This window comes from Triturus cristatus, chromosome 6 (genome assembly GCF_964204655.1).
Source record: "Triturus cristatus chromosome 6, aTriCri1.1, whole genome shotgun sequence".
Lineage (NCBI taxonomy): Eukaryota > Metazoa > Chordata > Amphibia > Caudata > Salamandridae > Triturus > Triturus cristatus.
In genome coordinates, this window is record NC_140589.1 from 37,897,682 (window position 1) to 37,923,077 (window position 25,396).

The 25,396-nt window shown below is 46.9% G+C and overlaps 1 protein-coding gene across 3 annotated transcripts in view; it reads right to left on the minus strand.

Moving 5' to 3' along the window:
* LOC146813709 (uncharacterized) overlaps nucleotides 1–25,396 on the minus strand; it is a 248,540-nt gene that overhangs the window by 61,456 nt on the left and 161,688 nt on the right. For 2 of the 3 annotated variants that reach the window (XM_085610202.1, XM_085610203.1), the window contains 5 exons: nucleotides 20,985–21,205; nucleotides 16,627–16,804; nucleotides 15,802–15,960; nucleotides 12,416–12,814; nucleotides 2,233–2,352 (listed from right to left, as the gene is read on the minus strand). In XM_085610202.1, coding sequence (XP_085466328.1) covers nucleotides 2,233–2,352; nucleotides 12,416–12,814; nucleotides 15,802–15,960; nucleotides 16,627–16,804; nucleotides 20,985–21,205 — 1,077 coding nt within the window. The remainder of the gene's footprint in view (nucleotides 1–2,232; nucleotides 2,353–12,415; nucleotides 12,815–15,801; nucleotides 15,961–16,626; nucleotides 16,805–20,984; nucleotides 21,206–25,396) is intronic. The other variant, XM_085610204.1, reaches the window with a different exon arrangement.

The following is a 25,396-nucleotide window of genomic DNA, read 5'->3' on the forward strand; positions in this document are numbered from 1 at the left end:
GTATAATTGTTGTTAATCATTTTAAATTATAGTTTTTAATTGTAAGTTATTTAACATTTTTAGTTTCATTGTTAATAGTAATTTATAGTGTTGTAGCGGGTTGTGAGGTTTGCAGGGGTACAGGGTGGGAAGTTAATTAAGTATAATCAATTAATATTTACTTTGTAATAAGTATTAATTATGTAATCGATAATTATGTAAATGGTGTAATTATTTTCTTTTCCAAGTGATATTTTTGGGGCGGGTTGTTTTGTTTGTAAGGGTATTGGTTCGGAAGTTAATTAACTAATAATTTATTAACTGCTTATTAATTAGTTAATTGAAAATTATGTAAATTGTGTGATTATTATATATTTTTTACTGATATTTTGGGGAGGTGTTTCTTGCATTTGTAGGATTTATAGGGTGTAAAGTTAACTAAGTAACAAATTATCAATTATTGATTAATGTAATATTAAATATTTAATTTATAATTAGGTAAATCGTTTAATTATTCTTTTTATGTTATATTTTAGGTGTGGGTAGTTGTGTTTGTAGGGGTACATGGTGGGAACTTAAGAATAAGCAATTAATTATTAATTGTTAATTACATATTTTATTTCTTATTTTAATTGTGTGTTGCTTTGTGGGACTATAATGTAGGATTTTAATTAAATTAGCAATTAATTTAAAAAAATTATATATACATTTGATTTTTTTTTTTTTTTAAATAATGATCTTTTAATTTTTGTAAAGATGTTCTTTAAAATGTTAAAACTTTTGTGTTTTTGTCAATTAATACTGATATTAACATATGTTATGTGCTTGAACTGGAATATTTGTTTTACTGTTGCACCAACTGGAGTGGGATTAGTCAATTTTACCCCTTTATAATCCAGCTCTTTCTCTGCTGTTGCACAGCCTCGAGCGTGAATAGTAAATTTTACCCCTCTGGAGTCGAAAGCTTTCCCTACTGTTGCACAGAATGGATTGGGAATAGTAAAATGTACCCCTTCGGAGTCCAACGCTTTCTCTTTTATTGGATACACCGGAGTGGAAATAGTATGCTTATTCTTTTACATAGTTTAGTATTTTTTTATTATTGTTTAAATATATGTAATATTTTTTTTTTTAAAGTATACTATTTGTATATATATATGTGTGTACAGTTTTATTTTTAATTTAATATTGTTACTACATGTGCTTTTTAGTGTGATTTGTTTTCATTTTTAAATTGTGTAATGTACTTATTTATATATCAATATATATGTATATATACACTTTTTATATTAGTAAATTAAAAAACAAAATATAAATATTATGTAAACATATATTTTATATTAGTTGTTATAGCTATGTCTATATAAACATACACATGTTTTTATTTTAGTATGTTTATATAAGTATATATATTTAAATGTTACTTCATTTTATGTAATATACATTATATTATACTTATGAATTAAAGGTTTTAGGTTTTACTATTTTAAACTGCATATTTATGCAAAAGCCAATATTTTTGTCATTTGTTTAACAATATTAGTGTCAATTATATATTTTTTTGATATTTTTGTACTTCTCTTTATAAGTTTATAGAAAAATGATATTTATGTCAACGATATTTTTAACACGATATGGATGTGTGACACGATGCTTGTGTGTTCGATGTTCTGTCAATGAAACAAGGATTTGTTCTGGTTGAGCTGAAGCCAGCCAAATTTTAAGGTTTACCAGATGGAGGTGAATACGAAGCATCGGAAGGACAGTCCTACATGATCAAAAGTCATCTTGCCCTGTTTTACTTATCAAAGTAGACTGTACCTGGAAAGTGAAAGGATTCGTGTCATTTTAACATTAGTGTATGTTTTTGTTGTCATCCGAGTCGGAAACACCGTCATAATATGAGTCTCGGTCTCTGGAAGTTATGTGCAGGGTGGGGGCACTCCATGAACTTGTAATCATTTCACAGATTTCTAAAACTGTGCCCACATGTGTGGTTTTCCCCATACAAAATGCATGAAAAGTCCTTCTAAAAAGGTTTATCTCAAGTTTAGCAAATCTTTATCTAGGAACAATTGTACAGAGATGCACAGAGGATGGCAGCCCTCTTGAGAACTAGAGGCGTATTGCTAATTCTTCTATTCCCTGGAAAAAGATATGGAAACCAGAGTCCCCCTACAATAAAAAGAGTCAAGCCAAGCCCACTACATGCAGCAAAACCTTCCCAGCATGCACCAGTGCACAGGAGTTTACCTCTTCCACACTCAGGCGAGAGTTTTTTTTCTTTCGCTTTAAACTACCGAAAGTGGTGCCTAGGAGGCCCTGGCACCGTTTCCAAAATGTTTTAGGGCCTGCGGATGTAGTGTCAGAGATCTGATATGGTAGGGAGAGAGAAAGCGAGCAGAAAGGTAAGAGAGAGGGTGAGGGAAAAGGGAGAGACGAGAGAGACAAGAGAGTGAGAGAAAGAGACAAAGAGAGAAAGATAGTATTTGAAAGACATGAAAAAGTGCGGTGAACGACTGAGGAATTAAGTCAAATCCCTTCAAGAAAACAGTTCGTTCTTCTTAAATGAGGGACTGTTCCTTTTAGACAATTGGTAATTTTTTCATATTCTCCCACCCAGAAAACCCCCTCTGCCAGAGCACAGTAAGATGTTCAAATATGTTCAAACCCCAAATAAAACTGGCACAGTATTCTTTTCAATGGTTTGTCAGTACAAGACATGGATGTCCCACAACTTCACAATGACTAATAACTTTTCGAAAACGAAGGACCTGATTACCATCCAAGGTGTTGTTTATCGCCTCTGATAACGCTACCACCGGGTACGTTATTTATCGGGTGTGATAAATACCACCTATTATGAGTTCATGGGGAATAACATGGATTTTGTTGTTGAACACACCAACATCCGCATGATACGGTGAATACCTTATGCGTTCCCCAGTCAAATTTGGGCAGGTTTGATCAGACGAAATTTAATGAAGACTGAGTTATTTAACGCATCGGTAATTATCAGATGCATTAAATATATTCAAACTCACGATGACCCATTCAGTCCTTTTTATTGCACTAACGTCATTACTTAGGGGCCGATTTACGATGTCGGTCAGAAAGCCTCCGACTGCTAGTCAGAAGCTTTCCGACCACAGTCGGAGGCTTTCAGAAAGACACGGTGGGTTTGCAGTCCGACCGCCTGATTATGATGTCAGCGGTCAGAATGTAACCAGCCGGTCATTCCGACTCGGTTCTGACCGGCTCTCGAAGTCTTCCTGCCAGTCGGAACCGCACTGTAATCCCCTATGGACAGCGTTTCCGCCGTCGGGATTATGATATCAGTTTCCCACAGCCTTTCTGTGCGGCCTTTACGACACAAAAAGGCTGTCGGAAAGCGACTTTGTGGGCCCCTAGCATGGCCCCCTTTCCCCCGCGGTCTACAGTTGGTGGTCGAGGGGGTACCTAGGGTACCCCCCTGTAAAACCCTGCACTGTACAGCAGGCACCAGGGTACAGGGTTTTACACACACACCCATTTCTCTATAGGAGCCTGTATTACAGACAGTTTCATCGGTAACACAAACTCCCATAGAGAAAAGTGAGTATGTGACTGAACAGTGTTCAGTCGCATCGTAATCAGGCCGAGACTGAAACAGTGTCTGTCAGAGGCAACTCCGACCAGCATCGAAATAAGCCCCTTGATGTTGTATTGTTAGGTACTTTTTGATTGTTCTCACTATTTTAATGCTAAATTGCTTATACTTCTTTTGAGTGCATTCGACCTAAACGTATCCTCACTTGTACCTTTATTTTCCTATGTCCACAACTTGTAAAGTGCTCTGATACTTTCGGGTCTAGCTAGCGCTACATAAAACTCAAAATAATTATAATAATTCCGACCCATGTGTGAACAGGACTTTACTCATGGGTCATAATATTATGAGAAACTCAAAATCAGGCACTAAGACAGCGATTCATATTTAAACACCACGCATGGATCATGAAAAATGAGTATCTGACTGTGAAGGGCATCATGGCGCAAATACAAGGTGCCCGGATTAAACTACATTGAGACGCCCTGAAAAACAAAATAAAGTTAAAGGTAACTTAGGACTGGCAGGAGTGTAAACGACAGTGGCAACAACATACGACCTAAAAAGAAATGACGATGAAAAGCTAAGATAGTAAATTAGGACTAGAGGTGGTGGGGGCGGATAATGGAGTATGTACGGGTGATGGAAAGGATGTGCATTCTATTGAACAAAAAGGGTCAGTTGAAAGGTGTTGTGTAATGGATGGACAGTGAGGGGTCGTCCAATGACACGCAGGTCTTACAAATCTGTAAGAAGGTATTGAGATGGGAGGAGGTATAGGAGACAGGCGTCACAGTTTTTGTATACGTATGCTATATATGACTACTGCATTTCAGATAATATAAAAATGTATACATAAAGACTTTAAAAAATATAGCAAATTAATCTAATCTCCCACTCCTGCCACACTCACTTAACCTTAACTGTTGTTTTTACAGCTGTGGGGGGGGGGCTCTCATGCTGGCAGAGGCAGGAATCATTAGAACTATGATCCTTCTTGGGTTTTTATCTTTATTCAGATGTTCATGAACATCCTCCTGCATTATTGTATTTCATGAGTGTGTAGTGTTAGTAAACGCTGTACTGAGAATTATATCTTTTAGAAGGAGACGAGCACTATTGTAAAGCGTCTTGCTTAAAGTTTTCAAAACTTTGTTCGTGTTTGGATTTTGAAACTCATTTTACCGTGAAATCTTGGCTGGTTGTTTGATGTTCTCAAACAGTGGATTATGGTGGATGTTTTAATCCGGCTGAACCTGGATCCGATACCTTTATGTGGTAGGTGTAACAGCCCGACAGTGACTTTGAGGACACATTAATCTGATGTTCATGAATGCTGGTGTCACGGCGTCACCTCTGTAATATCCCAGTCAAAGACCACAATGGTCTGTTCTTGAAGGAACCCAAACTCTTCGAGCCAAAGGCTATCGCCATGAACTATACATGTTTGAGGCGGTTGTTCGTCTGCCCTATATGTGGACTGGATCATGCATTTCTTTATAGGGAGCATTATATAGATATTCAATTGCATTTAACGTACAAAAGAGTAAAGGTTCACACATTTTACGTGATCTTAAACTCAATTTAGAAAAACTTTTTGTCTCATTTTTGATTCCAAATATTGATTAAATATCACGGCTAAATCCCTTAAATCCAATTGTTACAACACGTTGAAACCTCTTTCAGACATGCCAACAGCCATACTTTGCTTGGAAGACACGATGCCTCACCGGTTCTATTTTGGATCAACCATTGCTCGAGTGCACAACCAAAAATAATGTCTCCGTACAATACAATCCTCAGAATTTGGAAAAATGTACATAAGGGGCCCGATTCACAGAACTAACTTAAGACAAAATCCTAAACTTACTACCATTTTGGTATTCACAGAAGGCACTTACTCATTTTGGTATTCACAGAAGGAACTTACTCATTTCGGTATTCACAGAAGTTAGGAGTCCTAACTTTAGGACTCCTAAATGCCTTCTGTGAATACCGAAAGTCTTAAAATTAGGATTTTTCGCAGTTTAGTAGTAGTATAGTTAGGACTCCTAACTTTAGGACTCCTAAATGACTTCTGTGAATACTGAAAGCCTTAAAATTAGGATTTTTCTCAGTTTAGTGGTAGTAAAGTTAGGCGTCCTAACTTTAGGACTCCTAAACTGAGAAAAATCCTAATTTTAAGACTTTCGGTATTCACAGAAGGCATTTAGGAGTCCTAAAGTTAGGAGTCCTAACTTTACTACTGCTAAATTGAGAAAAAGCCTAATTTTAAGGCTTTCGGTATTCACAGAAGGCATTTAGGAGTCCTAAAGTTAGGACTCCTAACTTCTGTGAATACCGAAGTGAGTAAGTGTCTTCTGTGAATACCAAAATGAGTAAGTGCCTTCTGTGAATACCAAAATGGTAGTAAGTTTAGGATTTTGTCTTAAGTTAGTTCTGTGAATCGGGCCCAAAGAAAATAGAGAGAAATGAAGAACGAAACAGTGAGTGTCTGTTGGAAGAGAGGGATTAAGGCGGGCAGGTGACAGAAATTAAGAGCTGCTTCGTCAGCCGCGTCCAGCCTGGGAGACTGGATTGTGGTTCCAGGTTGGTGTCAGTGTGGCTGCAGTGTGACCGCAACATTGTTGTTATGTGGCAAACTCTGACATTCATTCTGTGTGGAGTGCCGTTCGAGTGGGGCAATAGTGTCAGTAGAGAGTGTTTAACGCGTAGCGGTAGTGTTGGGGCAGGAGTGGAGCAATAGTATCAGTAGAGAGTGTTTAAATCATAGCTGTAGTGTGACAGCGGAATACCCTGAAAAGTTGCTGCGGAGCGGCTGTAGTGTCGCTGCACACTGACTGGAGTGTCCATGGTATGGTAACATTGTGACTCTACTGGAGCTGTACGGCGGCTGAAGCGTCTACAGTGTGGTTGGAGTAAGACTGCGGTGGAATTGTAGTGAGGACGTAGTGTGGTGACACTGTGGCAGCACTCTAACTGGAGTGAGCTTGCGGTGTCTCTGCGGTGTGGTGTGGCGGCAATGCCCATGGTGTTGATCCCATGTGGGTGTGTTGAGTTTGCGTTTGTTGAAGCAAAGCAGGAAACACTTCGAACACAAGTGCTGCACAAACAGAGACAAGAGATCAAGCATGAAAAAGCAGTTCAGGTGAATACACAGAAAGGATGTGATGGGGTAATACAGGCCCTTGTTATAGGAAATCCACAATGTATGGTATATTTATATATGGAGGGACTATCGGGGTGTGTGGGGTGGCTGTGACACGCTTTGAGTGCGATCGCTGTCCATCATGTTGGACCTTCCATGCTATGATGAATGAGTGGAGAGAGGCACCTCTGGCGTGAGCTCTGGGGGTGGATCAAACAGTACAATGTCAATGCACCGAGATGACGAAGAAGGCGGTGTGAGGATGGCACACATACGAAGCTTGCAGAGCACAGAGTATGGGAGGAGGGGCAGCTGGAGAGCTCTTGTGACAGTGTGAGGACCTCCAAATCAGAAGTCAGGACAGTATAGAGACCTCTCTCTGTGACATATTCATGCTGCTTGCCTTTGAAGGGTTCATTACTCAGTCCCTGTGGGGATTCTATCGGAGGTCCATGAGGAGCCTGGCACCGTAGTTGCAGATTACCGGGTCCCAAAAGAGGGGGTTGGCTGTATGGAAAAAATAGATCTTTCTGATTCTTAGGACCATAGTTACGACCTGGCTTGCGTCACTCTTAACACCACGCAAAGTGGTGCAAGAGCGACATAAACCTTATGTCAGATTTCTGAAGCCACAGAAAGTCACCTTGCGTGGCTTTGAGTGGCTCCAAAAATCTAGAGTAATGCAACACAGCGCAAACCGCTGCGTTGCATTACTCTGCCCTGGGTAAGCGTTCCACGAACGTTGTGTGGCTGTTCCCACCCAACTCCAATAGTTTGTGATGCATTTGCAGATTTACAAGGCCTTGTGGGAATGTGTCTAGGAGAGGTGTAACAAGGAGAAATATCTGATTTCCCTTGTTATTTCCTCTTTCTATCTGTGCTATAGTCTGTACACATAGAAAGAGGAAATGACTCTCAGAGTTCTTTTTGGGAAGGAAGGTATACCTTCCTGCACAAAAACAATGATGAATGCAACGCAGGCACCGCTGTCCATGGTGCATGGGTGCCTGCGTTGGTGCAAGGCAGCCCATTGCACACCAGCGCAGGGAGAAATCTCTGGAATGTACCGCATGCCTAAATACGGTACATTCCAGCCCTTTCCCAGTAACACGGCGCAGCAAGGTGTCTTGTTGTGCTACATTGCATCACTAATTCATAAATATACCCACTAGAATCTCATATTTGGAGTTGAACAACCACAGCTGCATGCTGGAGTGGATAGTGGGTTGAGTTTCCTGGCAGAGGGAAAGGGCTTGGAGTTTCTAGTGTACAAGAAAGTGTCTGGAGCTGTTAGAAGGGCCTAGAGTGCAGAGACATAGATAATCACCGTTTCAGAGCATGTTATCATGCATACGTGAAGGGATATTCAGTCTGGATGGCTGTCACTCACAGCTTTTAGGCTGGAGATGAGTGGAGATGGATGAAAAATAAATAAAATATGCCTTTCATCCCCTGTGGGTTATTTAAGCTGATGTACAGAGAGCAGAGGAAGGGATCTGATGGGCTTCTCAAAGGGAGCGATGAAAGCGGTCAGCGTGAACACCCCAAGGAGGCAGAGGAAAGCCTCTCCTAGCTCCAGTGCAGACCGTTAATGGTAGAGGCCAACATCAAAGGGTGATTGAAGGGGTCAAACTCTGCAGAGAGGTCAAGGAGAATGAAGATGCTAAGGAGGTGGTAATGGGGAGGTAAAGCGTAGACATGTGATGCATGTGTAAGGGTAGCCTCAGTGGAGGAGGTGCACCAACGCTAGAGTGAGGAGGACTGCGTAGGCAACGGGTATAGAAATACAATCAAAGTGATTGAGCGCGTGATTGAGCGCGTGATTGAGCGCGTGATTGAGCGCTGGTCACTGTAGCAATGGGAGACAACATGAACTGGGGGTCAGAGAGGAATGCATGGAGGCCTCTTGACTAATGTAAAGGATACAGCAGAGGGGAAGAAATGTCCATGGAGACTGGAGGCGGTCGGGGTTTGTCGGTGTAATTTGTTGAAAGGAGAGCACAAGGGGCTAGCGTCTTATAAGTGGGGCTGATTCCTGGCATGGAGGCAGAGGAGAAGATGGTGAATGTGGGTGAGTGGGAAGAAGAGGGGTGCAAGTGGGGGGAGCAGGATTCATGTGCAGATTGAGGTCCATGCAATAGGTACTTTGCAGGTGAAGCAGAAGATGAAGTTGGGAGAAGACTGGGTAACCCTGGATGTTGCACTGAAAGGGGGGAGGGGCTGAGTGTAGGGAAAGGGCAGGAAAGCTGCTGGGAGGCAGAAGGGTGTACTCATCTATAGTATCGGGAAGCTGGAGTGAAGATACGGAAAGGGAAGTCAGAGTCGAAAAGAGATGGGACAATGTTATTCAATGACTTATTGCATTGTACATGTTCTGCCCTCTTTGTAAGGAAAGACATGCATAGTGTCATTTTGTGAGACTTTAGCAGAAAGGAGGACTTAACTTACTATAAAAATTGAAAACAAATAAAGGAATAAAGGAATAGGTGGATGTTAAGCCAAGTCCTGTCTGTCAAAATATCTGATTTTCTTAAGAAACTGTACTTTAAATGCCCATAGAAAGGTGTGGGGTGGTTGCACGCCAACTTACTAGGGCCTGTGCAAACATCAGTGTGCCTTCTCTGTGCAGGTGCAGGATGTGTCCACAAGGCCATATGCACCTGTAAACCCATCAATGACAAAGCGAAACAGTATTGTGAAATTCTGATGTCCATATGATTGAGGTTTGTTTGGGCCATAAAACATTGTATTGTAGACTTTCCAATATACTGTCATTACAGAATAATATTAATATATCCCCTTTTCGCCTATTTCAATTCAAAAGTTTGAACTTGCAACTCAATATATTCCCAAATAAACTACTCAGTGCCACCTAAGGGTGTCCCTGCTAGGTGCTGACCCTTGACCCCATCTTGGGACCCTTTCTCTGCACCCACTTTGTATGGCCTCTCAATGGCCTTGGACACTTCATATGAAACCTAGCTATCACACCTCCCAGTCTGAAGGACCTGCCATTGGTACATGCTCAGTTCCCATTCTGCTGTTCTTTCACCAAGACTTCAAGACGTGCTTGTTCACCACCTTTGTCAAAACAAAAGGCTGTCATTGTCCCGCGGTGGGGAATTCAAACGCTTAGAGATAGAGACTTCATCTATCCATCCCAGATCACCATCCTCGTCACTAGAACCATGACGCTTAGAGACTTCATCTATCCATCAGATCCCCATCCTCTCACTAGAACCATAGCGCTTAGAGACCTCATCTATCCATCCCAGATCCCCCTCCTCGTCACTACAGCCATGGTGCTTAGAGACTTCATCTATCCATCCCAGGTCCCCATCCTCGTCACTAGAACCATGGCGCTTAGAGACTTCATCTATCCATCCCAGGTCCCCATCCTCGTTACTAGAGCCATGGCGCTTAGAGACTTCATCTATCCATCCCAGGTCCCCATCCTCGTCACTAGAACCATGGCGCTTAGAGACTTCATCTATCCATCCCAGATCCCCATCCTCGTCACTAGGGCAATGGCACTTAGAGACTTCATCTATCCATCCCAGGTCCCCTCCTCGTCACTAGGGCAATGGCACTTAGAGACTTCATCTATCCATCCCAGATCACCATCCTCATCACTAGAACCATGACGCTTAGAGACTTCATCTATCCATCAGATCCCCATCCTCTCACTAGAACCATAGCGCTTAGAGACCTCATCTATCCATCCCATGTCCCCATCCTCGTCACTAGAACCATGGTGCTTAGAGACTTCATCTATCCATCCCAGATCCCAATCCTCGTTACTAGAGCGATGGCACTTAGAGACTTCATCTATCCATCCCAGATCCCAATCCTCGTTACTAGAGCGATGGCACTTAGAGACTTCATCTATCCATCCCAGATCCCCATCCTCGTCACTAGGGCCATGGCACTTAGAGACTTCATCCATCCATCCCAGATCCCCATCCTCGTCACTAGGGCCATGGCGCTTAGAGACTTCATCTATCCATCCCAGATCCCAATCCTCGTTACTAGAGCCATGGCGCTTAGATACTTCATCTATCCATCCCAGATCCCAATCCTCGTTACTAGAGCCATGGCACTTTGAGACTTCATCTATCCATCCCAGGTCCCCATCCTCGTCACTAGGGCAATGGCACTTAGAGACTTCATCTATCCATCCCAGATCCCCATCCTTGTCACTAGGACCATGGCACTTAGAGACTTCATCCACACATCCCAGATCCCCATCCTCGTCACTAGGACCATGGCGCTTAGAGACTTCATCTATCCATCCCAGATCCCCATCCTCGTCACTAGAACCATAGCGCTTAGAGACTTCATCTATCCAACCCAGGTCCCCATCCTCGTCACTAGGACCATGGTGCTTAGAGACTTCATCTATCCATCCCAGATCCCCATCCTCGTCACTAGAACCATGGCGCTTAGAGACTTCATCTATCCATCCCAGATCCCCATCCTCGTCACTAGGGCCATGTCACTTAGAGACTTCATCCATCCATCCCAGATCCCCATCCTCGTCACTAGGGCCATGGCACTTTGAGACTTCATCTATCCATCCCAGATCCCCATCCTCGTCACTAGGGCCATGGCACTTAGAGATGTCATCTATCCATCCCAGATCCCCATCCTCAACACTAGGACCATGGCACTTAGAGACTTCAACTATCCATCCCAGATCCCCATCCTTGTCACTAGGACCATGGCACTTAGAGACTTCATCCACACATCCCAGATCCCCATCCTCGTCACTAGGACCATGGCACTTAGAGACTTCATCTATCCATCCCAGGTCCCCATCCTCGTCACTAGAACCATGACGCTTAGAGACTTCATCCACACATCCCAGATCCCCATCCTCGTCACTAGGACCATGGCGCTTAGAGACTTCATCTATCCATCCCAGGTCCCCATCCTCGTCACTAGGACCATGGTGCTTAGAGACTTCATCCATCCATCCCAGATCCCCATCCTCGTCACCAGAACCATAGCGCTTAGAGATTTCATCTATCCATCCCAGATCCCCATCCTCGTCACTAGGACCTGACGCTTAGAGACTTCATCCACACATCCCAGATCCCCATGCTCGTCACTAGGACCATGGCGCTTAGAGACTTCATCAACCCATCCCAGGTCCCCATCCTCGTCACTAGAACCATGGCTCTTATAGACTTCATCTATCCATCCCAGGTCCCCATCCTCGTCACTAGGACCATGGCACTTAGAGATGTCATCTATCCATCCCAGATGCCCATCCTCGTCACTAGAGCCATGGCGCTTAGAAACTTCATCTATCCATCCCAGATCCCCATCCTCATCACTAGAACCATGGCACTTAGAGACTTCATCTACACATCCCTGATCCCCATCCTCGTCACTAGGGCCATGGCACTTAGAGATGTCATCTATCCATCCCAGATCGCCATCCTCGTCACTAGGACCATGGTACTTCGAGACTTCATCTATCCATCCCAGGTCCCCATACTCGTCACTAGAGCCATGGCGCTTAGAGACTTCTTCTAACCATCCCAGATCCCCATCCTCGTCACTAGGACCATGACACTTCGAGACTTCATCTATCCATCCCACATCCCCATCCTCGTCACTAGGACCATGGCACTTCGAGACTTCATATATCCATCCCAGGTCCCCATCCTCGTCACTAGAGCCATGGCACTTACCCGGTGCACACCATCTTCTTCCCGCGCCTCTTCTACCTTCTCCACTTTCTGTGCCTGTGGCTTCATCTCCCCCTTCCGGCTGATGCTTAGGATCAGGTTCACTGTGCCCCCGAGACTGCTCGTGCCAGGCTGGGGCATTACCACCACCGGTGTCTCCGAGGGGTCCAGCACCAGTGTGGAGCGTGGTACCCCGAGCTCTGAGAAGGAGGGCGCAGCGGGGTGCTCCTGGCTGTCCTGTGTTTGCAAGTCCAGTGGCTCTAGGAAGTCTTCCCACGCTTGACCATCCCAAGGAAGGCGGCTACCAGGCTGGTTAGCTGGCACTCTTCGCTGACTTGAGGACGAGTCCACAGAGCATGCCAAGGCGGGATGGGGCAGAGAAACTGCCTCACTACAGCAGTCCTGCAAGAGAGAAAAGCAGGTTTACACATGTCTGTGAGCAAAACTGGAAACACAGGAAAACCCCTCATGCCTCAAACCACCACCTTGCTCTTGCCAGTCACTAGTGTGACCAGTTCCCAGATGGGTTACCATTACTGGGGCACCTATGCCCAAAGGAGGCCTTTTATATAACACATGTGTGCATCATGGGAGTTGTAGTTGTTCAACTCAAATGAACCAAGTCGGAAAATGCGCAGATCGTTTGTGAAAGCAAAACCCAGAACTGTAAAGGTTGTGGTACCAGGACTCGCCTCCGCACATTAGATCTGAGATCCCACCTCTGTGATGACTCAAAACATTCAAAGCAGCTCTCGGGAGTGTTTTGTGTCACGCCAAAGCAAGGTAAGTCTAAAATTTGAGACTTGGCGGAGAGTAAGGCGCCCTTTCTTCCTGGGTCTCTCTCTGTTTACTGTACAAGAGTCGGGTTTGTGGACCAACCGCCTCAAAGCTGTGTCCGCAGATCCTAACACGTCCTCAGTCTAACGTCCTGAGGGTTGCAGTCACTGCGTGTTCAATGCAGGCACAGTACACTCTGAGAAGAGCACAGTATTCTCATTCAGCACCGGAAATACACCCTTCCAGCATTCATGGTTAAGGTTTGAAGTGGAAATACTTTACTCTGTCATTCTGGGAGTGAACATATAAATCGTTTTTAAGAGTGTGAAATTGTAACTTTCATTCTGGGTGGGAGACTTTCAGGTGATCACAAATACATGTTCTTTTATGACTTGGACATCTGAGGTGCATTGCATTAGCTTCTTTGCCATAGCCTGAGTTCCCACTTCTGTAACACATCCTGGTCCAGTGTACACGTGGGTGCCCTGATACAAAACCTGCCCAGGAAATGGCACCGAATGTATGAGTTTGTGTGAAGTAATTCTTTGAGCAGCTTGCTAACAAATCAGCCCATCCTTACAAACACACCAAAGCGGTTCCCTTGCAGCAGGACGTTGCATCATCTCTTTGCAAGTACGCTCTCTGATTCCGGAATCACCCCACTCACACCTGGCTAGGAGTGGGGATCCCCCGTCGTCTAACTGAGATGAAAGTACATCTGAGGTCATCCCTCAGACCCTGAAGCTGTAGGAACCTTCTAGGTCCTTGTGTCCATCTTATTTCCAACTGATATCATCACCTGCCTGAGAATGAAAGCCCTGTTCCTCTTACAGTGTATTGCACTGTCTGGTTATTGGTGTGGTTGAGTGTTATCTATGTCACACTGTTCCATGTTTCTGGTCCCTTCCACCTGGAGTCACCCTTGACTGCTCACTTCAATGCCGGGAGAGAATCAAGCGCCCGAAGGGACGCTGCCCACACAATGGACACCGCCCACTAACCACTGGGTGCCACAGGACCCCAAGGAAAGACTTCACACCCACCTCACCTGACCAAAGCTGTCTTCTTGCCTCCTCAACGCATCCCCTCACTCTGCAAGACATCAGCTCACCTCATCCAATCATAGCCTCCCGCACAGACTTTCCTCATGCTACTCTGCTCAAAAGCTCCTATCAAAGTTACAGAGAAACATTTGAAGAGTTCATGATGTATCCTGAGTTGGTTTAGGTAAATCTGCCTCTTCCGTTGACCCCGGGAATACAAACACACAATTCCTTTCTGCAGTGATGGTGGCAAAGCGGCCAGAGCACTAGGTGTCTACAGCATCATGGAGGGACTGCTGAGAAGGGAAAAGGGGTCTTTACTCCCAACCATCAGTTCATCAGTGGTCCTTGTATGCACACACAGCTGCACTGTCTGCACGCCTAGAGGTGCATGGAGTGTGCAGCCGGATCAGACCAGGCACCCAGCAGACATTCGCTTCTGGCCAGTGTCTGTGTGACTGGCCTCAGATGCTGCACCATTGCTCACCTGCACAGCCGGCGTCTTTACTCCCAACCATCAGTGGTCCTTGTATGCACACACAGCTGCACAGTCTGCACGCCTAGAGGTGCCTGGAGCGTGCAGCCGGATCAGACCAGGCACCCTGCAGACACTCGCTTCTGGCCAGTGTCTGTGTGAATGGCCTCAGGTGCTGCAGCATTTCTCACCTGCACAGCCGGGGTCTTTACTCCCAGCCATCAGTGGTCCTTGTATGCACACACAGCTGCACTGTCTGCACGCCTAGAGGTGCCTGGAGTGTGCAGCCGGATCAGACCAGGCACCCTGCAGACACTCGCTTCTGGCCAGTGTCTGCGTGAATGGCCTCAGATGCTGCAGCATTGCTCACCTGCACAGCCGGGGTCTTTACTCCCAACCATCCGTGGTCCTTGTATGCACACACAGCTGCACTGTCTGCACGCCTAGAGGTGCCTGGAGCGTGCAGCCAGATCAGACCAGGCACCCAGCAGACACTCGCTTCTGGCCAGTGTCTGTGTGAATGGCCTCAGATGCTGCAGCATTGCTCACCTGCTCAGCCGGGGTCTTTACTCCCAACCATCAGGTCATCAGTGGTCCTTGTATGCACACACAGCTGCACTGTCTGCACGCCTAGAGGTACCTGGAGTGTGCAGCCAGATCAGACCAGGCACCCAGCAGACATTCGCTTCTGGCCAGTGTCTGTGTGAATGGCCTCAGATGCTGGAGCATTTCTCACCTGCTCAGCCGGCGTCTTTACTCCCAACCATCAGTGGTCCTTGTGTGCACACAGAGCTGCACGGTCTGCACGCCTAGAGGCGCCTGGAGTGTGCAGCCAGATCAGACCAGGCACCCAGCAGACATTCGCTTCTGGCCAGTGTCTGTGTGAATGGCCTCAGATGCTGGAGCATTTCTCACCTGCTCAGCCGGCGTCTTTACTCCCAACCATCAGTGGTCCTTGTGTGCACACAGAGCTGCACGGTCTGCACGCCTAGAGGCGCCTGGAGTGTGCAGCCAGATCAGACCAGGCACCCAGCAGACATTCGCTTCTGGCCAGTGTCTGTGTGAACGGCCTCAGATGCTGCAGCATTGCTCACCTGCACGGCCGGCGTCTTGCTCAAAGCTTCTTGCTGTTGCCTCTCTTTCTGCTTCTTTTTGTCTTTCTTTTTCCAAGGATCCTGCTGCCGCTTCTGTGCTCTCCAGCGCACCAGCACCCATCCCAGCATGCTCTGCAGCTCCGCGAGCCTCTCTTTTACCTAAAGGAAGAAGACAACAGGCTCATGAACGAACAGCGCCATCTCTACTCTAGCATATGGTGCCTCGACGCAATGCGTGGTCCAGTGCTTCATTTTATAAATATTAAGTGCCAGGGCTCTCGTCAGGAGGCCTCTGCAGCTTGCACCACACGTTGCCCCTGCCACGCTGCCAATGATAGTAGAAACACAACTACTAACCATCGCACTCCTACAAGAGTGACAATTCAACCTATTCCAGGCCATCCAAAGATATAAGAATGGCCTGGGTGGCAGGTAATAGTCATTTTTAATGTATATTGAATTCATAATCAACTGTTGTTGTGGTCATCTCGAAATTAGCCAGAGAGCGCCACCTTCTGTGAGACTGCCACAAGCGCCGGTGTTGACAATTAAGAGCCGGCGCTGAGCACCTGAAAACACTGGCTCAAATCAAGCACTAGCGTTGTCAAAAGCAAGGACAATCCAAGCATTTAAATGTCTGACTGCGTGTCAGCCATCACAATTTGTTCATGAGCACATAACAGGAGGGTGCCCCTTACGGTGGGCAGGTAAGTCTCTAATGTACCTTGAAGGTCAGACACTTTGGTGGGGTACAGGAAGGTCTTCCCCACCTGGGAGGGACTTCCCCCCAAAATTGATTCCTGCAGAGGCCTCGTCCCCTCTTACCGTGTCGGTCAAGCAATGGTCTTCCGCGATCAGCCTCAACCCTTCGTCTGCCAAGTCTTCAAACTCCTTAAACTTCACTTCAATCTTTCGCCCCAGCTCTTCCTTCTCCTTCGTGGGGAGGCCATCAGCATCCAGGCCCCCCGAAAAGACCTGGGACCTGGTGTCCTCCGTCCAAGAGCTGCGGAAGCAAACACAAGAGCACTGGACATTGAGCACAGCGCGAAACCACTCGATGTGGGAACACAATTCAATCACTCATTTAGAAACCTCTCGCTTTTCTCTGGTTATCAAAGTGTCACCTATTATGGGAATCAAATTAAAGGGGGAAACGGGGTTCAGAAGTCCCAGGGTTTGGGAAAGATGGGGAATGAACAACAGCTCCATAGAAACTTCCAGTGAGACCGTCCAATGACGGCTACCAATCAAGGAGATCTGGCAAAACCAGTAGGGAATTCGAAAAAGAAAGTAATATTAAGAAAAACAATAATAACAATAAAATATCATTAGTAATAACAAAACCTCAAATAATAACTACAACAACAGTTATAATAAATCTTATTATTATCACAATACTGTTAATAAAACAACAATACAGATTACAAAAAAAAATAAGAATATTGATGATGAAAATACCACAGTAATAACAACAACAAAACAACAAAAAAAAATAATAACAATAATAATAATGAGCAGTTCGTTATCTGGCGTCCTACAGAGAGGCGCGCGCACATCATTGACGCGAGAGGGAGCGCGCCCTGTGTGAGGGGAAAAGCAGATTGCAATTTCCCATATTGACCACTAGATGGCAACAGTATCCATATAATGTGAGTTTATAATAGGACCGCTGCAAAGCACAACTTTCTGAAGCAGCGGCGGCCTTCTCTCCTGAAGTGGGTCGATGCAGTGGGTTGATTCTCCAAGCCCAACCCCCCCCCCCCTGCCCCCCTTGACTAGTTTCAGCTGGGCGGGGAGGGGGACGAGTGCATGCAGAGTTGTAACTAGGAACACAATCTGGCAAGCAGAAATTTAACAGTAATGTCATTGTAAATTTGTTATATTTATTTATTTTTTGTACATCCCTTGCTTGCTGTGTTTGATTCTGTGTCCTGCTATTTTTGTACGTTCTATTTTGTAACATTTCTCTCATGTAACGTAACTGGTTCTATTGTACAGCGCTCTGACACCTTCGGGTAAAGTCTGCGCTTTATAAAAACATAAATAAATGTTCATTTCACAGTAAACTTCACCCCATAAACTATGGGTGTGTTACTGTGTCATTCCTTCCCAGGAAACACATTTGCCCCTCCCTGTGCCAGGAGTAAAACCGCGCCAGGAGTAAAACCGCATGCATTGGAAAGGTGGAAAACACCTGCAGGCTATTGGCTGCTCACAGAACAACAGATGTTCATTCAGTATGCTGGTTGCAACCACCCAAGCATCCCCCCCCCCCCACCCCACAAATACCATAAAGCCATCTATGCCGGAAGGGCCAGACCAGCCGTAGTGGGCACCAGCCATTGCCCCACTGAGCTGGAGGGGTGGGGGGCTGGTTTTGTACCAGTGGGGGCCATTTTTGTCTCTGCCTACATCTAACCCTGACTCTGTCTCTCTACCCAGTGTCATGTTAAAGATTTTCAAGGCCCCGAGTAAGATATTTCAACTACTTTTTATGTCCCTGTTAAAGTTTAACATATAATTAAGTATAGTTTGGTATCATGCAGGCTTGAATTAGCAGGGAATGCATAGTAAAATTAAAAAACTGTTCTATGCAGGGGGCCCAAAATATGTCCTCCCCAGGACCCCCAAATCCTTAGGATGACACTGTACCATAGCCTTGTTGATAATCCTGGATGTACTGTCATCCGATGTACTGTGGGGGGAGGGAAAGAGGGCACATCTGTTCTGCATTCACTTAAGAATTTTGTATTTTGGAGCTGCAGAACTGTAGACTAGTATTAGAAAAATGAAACAAGCAAAGGGGGTAGTAGTGGGAAACACAGTCGCACCTCGTAAGATGAATAGAAACTGGTGGGCAGATATTGTAGGTAGATCAAGTAAGCATTACAATGTAATGAGTAGTGGTGCCACTGAGGGTAATAACACACCCTACTACCTTAGGTGTGGATACAAAGAGCGATGCCACATGGTGAATACACTGAACGTCAATATTCTCATCATATTTATGTATTTAAGTTTCAACCACGTATCATATGGTTAAAATCTGAGATTTACTTTCAAAAGCTCTTGAGACCGTTTATGTGCTTAGTAGATCAAACACCCTGTATGTTTTTTTGGCACAACCTCTTGATTAGACGTTGAAGCCTTGAAAAAGTCACCTTGTTGACGAAACACGTGTCGGCTGTCATCTTCACCGAGCGTAGCTGCAACAGTTGGGACTGTCATCTATCGCAGAATATTGCTTTACCAATTGGGCTTGGAAATGCCATCATGAAAGTCTTCCAACGCTCCAAAGGTTATTTGAAGAAAACGCCATGAGTCGCTGCTTTTGTACTACTGATGCCTACTCATGGTGATCCATACTCAGGGCCATATTTAGTAACATGTTGCGTCATGGTTGCATCCCTTTTGTGGCGCATCCATGATGCAAAATGTTAGTAGACATTTACAGAGCCGTGCAAGGGGGGATTTGGGCCGCCTTACATGGCTTTGTAAAATAGATGCAACGCAACGCAGCGGCAGCACACATTGAAAGAGGAAAATGCCTTGAGAGATTGTTTTTGTGCAGGAAGATATCCGTTCCTCCACAAAAAGAACTCTCCTTGCAACGCAGGGGGCCTGTGTTGGCGCCAGGCTGCCTGAAGTGCACCAGCGCACGGAGAGAGCCGAAACGCACCATATCTTTATAAATATTGAGCATTTGTCTTTTCCTTGTCACACAACGCAGCGCAGCAACTTTGCATCCTGCCCTGTGTTGCGTCAAACTTTAGAAAATATGCCCATGAATGAGTGATCGATCAGTCACTGACATTCGTCAATGGCCCATTACAAGGCGGTTAGCTCTTCTCAAGCGGCAGATAAACTCGCCATGCAGCCATTTAATGTGTCAAGCAACAGCCAATGGGTGATTTACCCATGGTGGGGCTACTACCCCTCAAAGGGCAGCTCTTCAGCATGCAGATTTACTGAGTGAGTAGCCTGCTACTCAGTGGCTGGTGCTCCACAGTCAAGAGTGTCTCTGAAACTTGCTCTGCGGATGACAAGAAGGCTTCGATCTCCCAATGGGAGACGCGTGGTTACCACAATGTGCTCAGTGCATGACTGACCAGAGGCTGCACTTACTCCAACTGAAATCCTCCAGTGGTGGTACTTACTCAGTTGCTTCACTCAATTGGTAATTCGTCAGTGGTCTCTTTAGCTAAATTAGTCCCCATCTCTGGTTGGACCTGCTCATTACTATGATGACGGGTGACCTATTGGTGAGGGTTCACTCAAGCGTTAGCGTGTCATTGAGTTGATGGCCTCTCTGTGGCGAGACGTGCTGAACGTGTTCCACATCTGCGGCTAAGTTCTTTTCTATATGAAATGACAACCATCAATGGCTGCATCTCCTCAAGGCCAATTTGCCATTAATTAAAGTTTCCCAATGGGTAACTTTCATTCAACTGTTCATTCACTGTACAGATCTTCCAAAAGAGAATGTTATGTTATGTTACTGAGTATTTGATGTAGAGCACGACTGGTCCCCGAAGGGGCTCCCTGCACTGAGGTAACAGAAAGGTTAGGAGTGGCCACTTAGAACAGCCAGGTTTTAAGCTGTTTTTTGAAGCCTGCAAAGTCGGTATAAGCCCTGATGACAAAGGGGAGTTTGTTCCAGAGGTGCAGGGCTAGATATATAAATGTCCGTCCGCCTTATTTAGCTGTGCGGATGCGTCGAGGGCAGAGAAGCAGCTGATTCCTTGATCTAAGGTTTCTATCCGGACGGAGAATGGATCTGACGTGTATGGGGACATGACCATCTCTTAGTTGCTCTTATACAAAGGCCTTCATTTATGTGTTACGTGTCCAGGGCTCCTACAATCCTGCTCTTGTGAGGTTCTTCTGCAATGTTTCTATTGGTAACAAATAAAATAAATGGACCATCTATTCAAAGAAACAGTGAGGCCACTCAAATAAAATGTATGAAGCCCTTTCGATTAATGATTTGACCAGAGCCTGACACGAGTGTCAAGGTCTCGGTTCCTCTGGTGGCCATCTGCAGCTGTGTCACCCGAATCAACAGGACAAGGGGACCATTATTCACAAGACAGAGATGCACCTCACTTGTTTTCGTATAATTGGAAACAGCGCTACAAGTGGACTTGGCAGCCAGTGAAGCGGCAGGATATGACGTCACTTACATCATCGCCAAGTAATTCCTGAAGAACTCCTGCAGCTTGAAGGCCTTCTCGAGCTTGGCCTGGTTCTCGCAGACTGTCTTCTGCAGCTTGGTCCAGGCCGCCCTAGCGCCTTGAATCTCCTGTCGCACAGCCTGCCGCGGGCTCGGGCATAGCTCCTCAACGTGTGCAGCTTGCTCTTCCACTTCCGCCATCATCACTTTTAAGGACTCTACAATATGACACTGAAACAAGAGACAAGAGAAGAGAGGAGACACACCATCACTTGTAGCGCAATATAGAACTATGGAAATCTTTCAGTAAATGGGGAAACAGAGTAACTTCAAAGCACTACATCATTCAAGGTCTGCATGTTTGCAGACACCATGTCAGTACCCAGATGTCGTGATGACCCCCAGGCACCCCACGGTCCCCTGAGCACTTTCATTCAAGGTTCCTGTACTTAACGCTGGGGATTCCTGGTGAAACATGGACCTTCCGACAGAGGTCTATAATTTGCCCACACTCTGATGAGCTGTCTTTCTCCATCTCACATGCACTCACAACCTTCTCCATTTATATATTCATTGTAGCCCTCCATGAGAGAGCTTCAGCCCTCCTCTCAGAACCAACACATCCACAGGAGCTGGAGTACACAGCCTTGAACCTGAACCTCAGCGGGCTGGCCACCTACTGGCTTTCTCTGGTAGTAGGTTATGGCTGCCTCCGCTCATCCCTGATTATATGCATGAGTGTGCATGGATAACATGTGAGACGGGCACGTGTTGGGCCACCTCTGCATGTGTGTAGGCACTAAAGATGCAGCATGCTCCACAGGGTTTGTGGTGGGCAGTTTTATCTGTATTCCTTCTCCCTCTATTCCCCCTGCATTCATTCTTTAGCTTCCCCATCCTTCTGAACCCTACATTTATGCATCCTGCTTCCCTGCCCAATGATTGTGAGAGCCCAAGCTTCTGAACCCTACATTTATGCATCCTGCTTCCATGCCCAATGATTGTGAGAGCCCAAGCTTCTGAACCCTACATTTATGCATCCTGCTTCCCTGCCCAATGATTGTGAGAGGCCCCTGCTTCTGAACCCTGCATTGGTGCATCCTGCTTCCATGCCCAATGATTGTGAGCAGCCCATGCTTCTGAACCCTGCATCGGTGCATCCAGCTACCATGCCCAATGATTGTGAGCAGCCCATGCTTCTGAACCCTGCATCGGTGCATCCAGCTTCCATGCCCAGTGTTTGTGAGAGGCCCATGCTTCTGAACCCTGCATCGGTGCATGCTGCTTCCATGGTCAATGATTGTGAGAGGCCCGTGCTTCTGAACCCTGCATTGTCACATCCTGCTTCCATGCCTGATGACTGTGAGAGGCCCATGCTTCTGAACCCAGCATCGGTGCATCCTGCTTCCATGCTTAATGACTGTGAGAGGCCCATGCTTCTGAACCGTGCACTGTCACTTCCTGCTTCCATACCCGATGATTGTGAGAGACCCATGCTTCTGAACCCTGCATCGGCGAATGCTGCTTCCATGCCCAATGATTGTGAGAGGCCTGTGCTTCTGAACCCTGCATCGGTGCATCCAGCTACCATGCCCAATGATTGTGAGAGGCCCATGCTTCTGAACCCTGCATCGGTGCATCATGCTTCCATGCCCGATGATTGTGAGAGGCCCATGCTTCTGAACCCTGCATCGGTGCATCATGCTTCCATGCCCGATGATTGTGAGAGGCCCATGCTTCTGAACCCTGCATCAATGCATCCTGCGTCCATGCCCGATGATTGTGAGAGGCCCATGCTTCTGAACCCTACATCGGTGCATGCTGCTCCAATGCCCAGTGATTGTGAGCGGCCCATGCTTCTGAACCCTGCATCGGTGCATCCAGCTTCCATGCCCAGTGTTTGTGAGAGGCCCATGCTCCTGAACCCTGCCTCGGTGCATGCTGCTTCCATGCCCAGTGATTGTGAGAGGTCCATGTGTCTGAACCCTGCATCGGTGCATCCTGCTTCCATGCCAATGATTGCGAGAGGCCCGTGCTTCTGAACCCTACATCGGTGCATGCTGCTCCAATGCCCAGTGATTGTAAGCGGCCCATGCTTCTGAACCCTGCATCGGTGCATCCAGCTTCCATGCCCAGTGTTTGTGAGAGGCCCATGCTTCTGAACCCTGCCTCGGTGCATGCTGCTTCCATGCCCAGTGATTGTGAGAGGTCCATGTGTCTGAACCCTGCATCGGTGCATCCAGCTTCCATGCCCAATGATTGTGAGAGGCCCAAGCTTCTGAATCCTGCATCGGTGCATCCTTCCATGCCCAATGATTGTGAGAGGCCCGTGCTTCTGCACCCAGCATCGGTGCATCCAGCTTCCATGTCCAAAGATTGTGAGAGGCCCATGCTTCTGAACCCTGCATCGGTGCATGCTGCTTCCATGCCCGATGATTGTGAGAGGCCCATGCTTCTGAACCCAGCATAGGTGCATCCTGCTTCCATGCCCGATGATTGTGAGAGGCCCATGCTTCTGAACCCAGCATCGGTGCATCCTGCTTCCATGCCCGATGATTGTGAGAGGCCCGTACTCCTGAACCCAGTATCAGTGCATCCTGCTTCCATGTCCAAAGATTGTGAGAGGCCCGTGCTTCTGAACCCTGCCTCGGTGCATGCTGCTTCCATGCCCAGTGATTGTGAGAGGCCCCTGCTTCTGAACCCTGCATCGGTGCATACTGCTCCAATGGCCAGTGATTGTGAGCGACCCATGCTTCTGAACCCTGCATCGGTGCATCCAGCTTCCATGCCCAGTGTTTGTGAGAGGCCCATGCTTCTGAACCCTGCCTCGGTGCATGCTGCTTCCATGCCCAGTGATTGTGAGAGGTCCATGTGTCTGAACCCTGCATCGGTGCATCCAGCTTCCATGCCCAATGATTGTGAGAGGCCCGTACTTCTGCACCCAGCATCGGTGAATCCTGCTTCCATGTCCAAAGATTGTGAGAGGCCCATGCTTCTGAACCCTGCATCGGTACATGCTGCTTCCATGCCCGATGATTGTGAGAGGCCCAAGCTTCTGAACCCAGCATCGGTGCATCATGCTTCCATGTCCAAAGATTGTGTGAGGCCCATGCTTCTGAACCCAGCATCGGTGCATCCTGCTTCCATGCCTAATGACTGTGAGAGGCCCATGCTTCTGAACCGTGAACCGTCACCTCCCGCTTCCATGCCCACTGATTGTGAGATGCCCATGCTTCTGAACCCTGCATCGGTGCATCATGCTTCCATGTCCAAAGATTGTGAGAGGCCCATGCTTCTGAACCCTGCCTCGTGCATGCTGCTTCCATGCCCAGTGATTGCGAGAGGCCCGTGCTTCTGAACCCAGCATAGGTGCATCCTGCTTCCATGCCCGATGATTGTGAGAGGCCCATGCTTCTGAACCCAGCATCGGTGCATCCTGCTTCCATGCCCGATGATTGTGAGAGGCCCGTACTCCTGAACCCAGTATCAGTGCATCCTGCTTCCATGTCCAAAGATTGTGAGAGGCCCGTGCTTCTGAACCCTGCCTCGGTGCATGCTGCTTCCATGCCCAGTGATTGTGAGAGGCCCCTGCTTCTGAACCCTGCATCGGTGCATACTGCTCCAATGGCCAGTGATTGTGAGCGACCCATGCTTCTGAACCCTGCATCGGTGCATCCAGCTTCCATGCCCAGTGTTTGTGAGAGGCCCATGCTTCTGAACCCTGCCTCGGTGCATGCTGCTTCCATGCCCAGTGATTGTGAGAGGTCCATGTGTCTGAACCCTGCATCGGTGCATCCAGCTTCCATGCCCAATGATTGTGAGAGGCCCGTACTTCTGCACCCAGCATCGGTGCATCCTGCTTCCATGTCCAAAGATTGTGAGAGGCCCATGCTTCTGAACCCTGCATCGGTACATGCTGCTTCCATGCCCGATGATTGTGAGAGGCCCAAGCTTCTGAACCCAGCATCGGTGCATCATGCTTCCATGTCCAAAGATTGTGTGAGGCCCATGCTTCTGAACCCAGCATCGGTGCATCCTGCTTCCATGCCTAATGACTGTGAGAGGCCCATGCTTCTGAACCGTGAACCGTCACCTCCTGCTTCCATGCCCACTGATTGTGAGATGCCCATGCTTCTGAACCCTGCATCGGTGCATCATGCTTCCATGTCCAAAGATTGTGAGAGGCCCATGCTTCTGAACCCTGCCTCGTGCATGCTGCTTCCATGCCCAGTGATTGCGAGAGGCCCGTGCTTCTGAACCCTGCATCGGTGCATCCTGCTTCCATGCCTGATGATTGTGAGAGGCCCATGCTTCTGAACCCTGCATCGGTGCATCATGCTTCCATGTCCAAAGATTGTGAGAGGCCCGTGCTTCTGAACCCTGCCTCGGTGCATGCTGCTTCCATGCCCAGTGATTGCGAGA